This window comes from Kogia breviceps, chromosome 19 (genome assembly GCF_026419965.1).
Source record: "Kogia breviceps isolate mKogBre1 chromosome 19, mKogBre1 haplotype 1, whole genome shotgun sequence".
NCBI classification, from domain to species: domain Eukaryota; kingdom Metazoa; phylum Chordata; class Mammalia; order Artiodactyla; family Physeteridae; genus Kogia; species Kogia breviceps.
Window position 1 is genome coordinate 2,144,024 of NC_081328.1, and position 6,000 is coordinate 2,150,023.

At 40.9% G+C, this 6,000-nt stretch overlaps 1 protein-coding gene across 15 annotated transcripts in view; it reads left to right on the top strand.

Moving 5' to 3' along the window:
• Positions 1–6,000, top strand: part of SPECC1 (sperm antigen with calponin homology and coiled-coil domains 1) — a 219,867-nt gene that overhangs the window by 67,542 nt on the left and 146,325 nt on the right. Inside the window, exon 3 of one of the 15 annotated variants that reach the window (XM_067021731.1) lies at positions 5,000–5,838. The exons of 13 other annotated variants lie outside the window; for them this stretch is intronic. In XM_067021731.1, the coding sequence (XP_066877832.1) occupies positions 5,788–5,838 (51 nt within the window). In that variant the 5' untranslated portion in view covers positions 5,000–5,787. Of the gene's footprint in view, positions 1–4,999 lie in introns of all 15 variants that reach the window. One more of the 15 variants, XM_067021742.1, reaches the window with a different exon arrangement.

Consider the following 6,000-nt stretch of genomic DNA (forward strand, 5'->3'; position numbering starts at 1 on the left):
ACGGCGGGACCAACTGCAGCTTCCTGTGGCCACAAGAAAGCGAGGCTAAGACATTCTCTAGGAATCTTCTCTACTCTCCCTTCTAACTTGCTGCACCAAATCTGTCAGGCCCTAAAGAGAAACAAGCAAGACAGAAAAGAGTCAGAAGAACCTATACTTTTTCCTCCATGAAGCAAATTATCCTTAAAGAAAAACAAAACCGTGTGGCTGACAGGGTCTTGGTACTCCGGCCGGGTGTCAGGCCTGTGCCTCTGAGGTGGGAGAGCCAAGTTCAGGACATTGGTCCACCAGACACCTCCCGGCCCCACGTGATATCAAAGGGCGAAAGCTCTCCCAGAGATCTCCATCTCAACGCTAAGACCCAGCTCCACTCAATGACCAGCAAGCTACAGTGCTGGACACCCTATGCCCAACAACTAGCAAGACAGAAACACAACCCCACCCATTAGCAGAGAGGCTGCTGAAAATCATACTAAGTTCACAGACACCCCAAAACACACCACTGGACTCAGTCCTGCCCACCAGAAAGACAAGATCCAGCATCGTCTACCAGAACACAGGCACCAGTCCTCTCCACCAGGAAGCCTACACAACCCACTGAACCAACCTTACCCACTGGGGACAGACACCAAAAACAATGGGAACTACGAACCCGCAGCCTGCGAAAAGGAGACCCCAAACACGGTAAGTTAAGCAAAAGGAGAAGACAGAAAAACACACAGCAGATGAAGGAGCAAGGTAAAAACCCACCAACCTAACAAATGAAGAGGAAATAGGCAGTCTACCTGAAAATGACTTCAGGGTAATGATAGTAAAGATGATCCAAAATCTTGGAAATAGAATGGAGAAAATACAAGAAATGTTTAACAAGGACCTAGAAGAACTAAAGAGCAAACAATGATGAATAACACAATAAGTGGAATTAAAAATTCTCTAGAAGGAATCAATAGCAGAATAACTGATGCAGAAGAACAGACAAGTGACCTGGAAGATAAAATAGTGGAAATAACTACTGCAGAGCAGAATAAAGAAAAAAGGATGAAAAGAATTGAGGACTGTCTCAGAGACCTCTGGGACAACATTAAATGCACCAACATTTGAATTATAGGGGTCCCAGAAGAAGAAGAGAAAAAGAAAAGGTCTGAGAAAATATTTGAAGAGATTATAGTTGAAAACTTCCCTAATATGGGAAAGGAAGTAGTCAGTCAAGTCCAGGAAGTGCAGAGAATCCCATACAGGATAAATCCAAGGAGAAACACGCCAAGACACATATTAATCAAACTGTCAAAAATTAAATACAAAGAAAAAATAATAAAAACAGCAAGGGAAAAGCAACAAGTAATATACAAGGGATTCCCCATAAGGTTAACAGCTGATTTTTCAGCAGAAACTCTGCAAGCCGGAACGGAGTGGCAGGACATATTTAAAGTGATGAAAGGGAAAAACCTACCACCAAGATTACTCTACCCAGCAAGGATCTCATTCAGGTTCAATGGAGAAATTAAAACCTTTACAGACAAGCAAAAGTGAAGAGAACTCAGCACCACCAAACCAGCTTGACACAAATGCTAAGGGAACTTCTCTAGGCAGGAAACACAAGAGAAGGAAAAGACCTACAATAACAAACCCAAAACAATTAAGAAAATGGTAACAGGAACACACATATCGATAACTACCTTAAATGTAAGTGGATTAAATGCTCCAACCAAAAGACATAGACTGGCTAAATGGATACAAAAACAAGACCCGTATATATGCTGTCTACAAGACACCCACTTCAAACCTAGGGACACATACAGACTGAAAGTGAGGGGTTGGAAAAAGATGTTCCATGCAAATGGAAATCAAAAGAAAGCTGGAGTAGTAATTCTCATATCAGACAAAATGGACTTTAAAATAAATACTATTACAAGAGACAAAGAAAGACACTACATAATGATCAAGGAATCAATCCACAAAGAAGATATAACAATTGTAAATATTTATGCACCCAACGTAGGAGCACCTCAGTACATAAGGCAACTGCTAACAGCCATAAAAGGGAAGATTGACAGTAACACAATAATAGTAGGGGACTTTAACACTCCACTTTCACCAATGGACAGATCATCCAAAATGAAAATAAATAAGGAAACACAAGCTTTAAATGATACATTAAACAAGATGGACTTAATTGATATTTATAGGACATTCCATCCAAAAACAACAGGATACACTTTCTTCTCAAGTGCTCATGGAACATTCTCCAGGATAGATCATATCTTGGGTCACAAATCAAACCTTGGTAAATTTAAGAAAATTGAAATCATATCAAGCATCTTTTCTGACCACAACGCTATGAGACTAGATACCAATTAAAGGAAAAAATCAGTAAAAAATAAAAACACATGGAGGCTAAACTATTAAATAACCAAGAGATTACTGAAGAAATCAAAGAGGAAATCAAAAAATACCTAGAAACAAATGACAATGAAAACATGACGACCCAAAATCTATGGGATGAACAAAAAGCAGTTCTAAGAGGGAAGTTTATAGCAATACAATCCTACCTCGGGAAACAAGAAACATCTCAAATAAACAACCTAACATTACACCTAAAGGAATTAGAGAGAGAAGAACAAAAAAACCCCCCCAAAGTTAGCAGAAGGAAAGAAATAATAAAGATCAGCTCAGAAATAAATGAAAAAGAAATGAAGGAAATGATAGCAAAAATCAATAAAACTAAAAACTGGTTATTTGAGAAGATAAACAAAATTGATAAACCATTAGCCAGACTCATCAAGAAAAAAAGGGAGAAGACTCAAATCAACAGAATTAGAAATGAAAAAGGAGAAGTAACAACTGACACTGCAGAAATACAAAGGATCATGAGAGATTACTACAAGAAACTCTATGCCAACAAAATGGACAACCTGGAAGAAATGGACAAATTCTTAGAAATGCACAAGCTGCCGAGACTGAACCAGGAAGAAGTAGAAAATATGAACAGACCAATCACAAGCACTGAAATTGAAACTGTGATTTAAAATCTTCCAACAAACAAAAGCCCAGGACCAGATGGCTTCACAGGTGAATTCTATCAAACATTTAGAGAAGAGCTAATACCTATCCGTCTCAAACTCTTCCAAAATATAGCAGAAAGAGGAACACTCCCAAACTCATTCTACGAGGCCACCATCACCCTGATACCAAAACCAGACAGTCACAAAAAGAGAAAACTACAGGCCAGTATCACTGATAAACATAGATGCAAAAATCCTCAACAAAATACTAGCAAACAGAATCCAACAGCACATTAAAAAGATCATACACCATGATCAAGTGGGGTTTATCCCAGGAATGCAAGGATTCTTCAATATACGCAAATCAATCAATGTGATACACCATATTACAGATTGAAGGATAAAAACCATATGATCATCTCAATAGATGCAGAAAAAGCTTTTGACAAAATTCAACACCAATTTATGATAAAAACCCTCCAGAAAGTAGGCACAGAGGAAACCTACCTCAACATAATAAAGGCCACATATGACCACCCCACAGCCAACATCATTGTCAATGGTGAAAAACTGAAACCATTTCCACTAAGATCAGGAACAAGACAAGGTTGCCCACTCTCACCACTATTATTCAACATAGTTTTGGAAGTTTTAGCCACAGCAATCAGAGAAGAAAAAGAAATAAAAGGAATCCAAATCGGAAAAGAAGAAGTAAAGCTGTCACTGTTTGCAGATACATTGAAAATCCTAAAGATGCCACCAGAAAACTGTAGAGCTAATCAATGAATTTGGTAAAGTAGCAGAATACAAAATAAATGCACAGAAATCTCTTGCATTCCTATACACTAATGATGAAAAATCTGAAAGAGAAATTAAGGAAACACTCCCATTTACGACTGCAACAAAAAGAATAAAATACCTAGGAATAAACCTACCCAAGGAGACAAAAGACCTGCATGCAGAAAACTGTAAGACACGGATGAAAGAAATTAAAGATGATAAAACAGATGGAGAGATATAGATATACCATGTTCTTGGACTGGAAGAAGCAACATTGTGAAAATGACTCTACTACCCAAAGCAATCTACAGATTCAATGAAATCCCTATCAAACTACCAATGGCATTTTTCACAGAACTAGAACAGAAAATTTCACAATTTGTATGGAAACACAAAAGACCCCGAATAACCAAAGCCATCTTGAGAAAGAAAAACGGAGCTAGAGGAATCAGGCTCCCTGACTTCAGACTATACTCTAAAGCTGCAGTAATCCAGACACAAGAGGGAGGGGATATGGGGATATATGTATATGTAGAGCTGATTCACTTTGTTATACAGCAGAAACTAACACACCATTGTAAAGCAATTATACTCCAATAAAGATGTTAAAAGAAAAAATGAATGAGTCACAGGGATGGAAAAAAAACAAACCAGATTTTGAAGTGACTACAAAAGAAGTAAAAGACCTTAATGTGTTTTACATTGATTGATAATGTTTTAAATGTATTGGGTTCAGAAAATATATCGTTAAAATTAACTTTACCTGTTTCATTTTACGTTTTCTCATGTTCCTATTCGACCATGTAAACTTAGGTCTGTGGCTCTTATAATATTGCCGTCGACAGGGCCGCTCTAAGCCATTTGGTCCTCAGAGCGTGGCCCCCACACCAGCAGTATCAGCATCACCTGGGAACTTGTCAGAAATGCAAATCCTCAGGCCCTGCCCCAGACCTAGGGATTCGGAAGCTTGGTGGGGACGCTAGGGCTGCGGGCTTGGCTTTGCATTTTAACAGACCCTCCAAGGGTTCCGATGGACTCTCAAGTTTGAGAACCACGGCTCCAACCATAACACGTTATCTCCCTTTAAAGGCCGGGTTGTGTTCTGTGTGATGATTTGAAAGCTTTGCATCTCCACCCCGGACCCCATCGCTGTGGAATTGAAGGAATTTCTTAGTCACATTCACCTGTGAGCTGTTCAAACGTTTTCTTTTTGTCAGCTTTCAGGTACAGGTGCTCAGCGGCTTGAATATCAATGGAAGCGACAGTGAAAATACTTGTCAAGCGTATCAAAGCAACACCAACACTTTCGTAGGGATCTTCTATCACAAACCAGAAATCTCAAGCGGTGCGCAGGCAGCACCTGATGACCAGGAAACAAAGCCAAGAATGCAGCCACAAACAGAGAAGGAAAAAGACTTAGTAACTGAGACTCACAGCTTTCTGTGTCTGATGTTGCCTTCAAAAAACAGTGACGGTGTAAGAGAGGCTTCGGCAGTTTGCCTCAGAGGGCCGGTAGGATTGGTTTGGGGTCTGTAGGCCGTGCCCCCTGGGAGACCTTCTAAGCCGTGACTCTCTCCGACGGGATTCCCTGTGGAAGGTGCAGGAGACACGAAGTGCGCTCCCTGTAAAAGCTTTGCTGCCACCCAAGCGCGCCGTGTGCGTGGCAGGGAGAGACGGCATGCCCCTGGCCTGCAAGGAGTCTGACTTCTCCTTTCCCCTGGAAAGGATGGGCACAGCTCTTTTTCTAATACAGAGTGGGACCCCAAAGTCCACGAAGAGGCAGAGGAAGTTGGGTGCGGCTGGTAAAATGGAACTCAGAGGTGGGCTTCAGGGCTAGCATGGTGTGTAGAAGCGCCAGAACTTTCAGGAGCAGCTGCCGTGTGTGGCGCAGGTGCCCTGTGCCAAGGCGCTCTTTGTATATTTCATTCCCACTTCTCACAAGAGCCATGTGAAGTGTCTGCTGTCCCTGGCTGTGCCTGGTGCCTCATAAGCACGCACACCATGAATGTTTCCTGGACGTTGTTATGAAAAGATGGAGAGTCTGAGGTCCAGGGAGGTTAGTGACTTGCTTTAAAAAGTTCCACTGTGCCCTCTGGAATCCCCGTTGCGTTGCCTGAATCTTTTCCTGAAACAGTCCCTTCTCATTCTTGCTTTCCTTTAATAACAAAAATAATAACGATGAGTTCTGTTGGTTATGATTATAGCCGGCCTCTGTTAA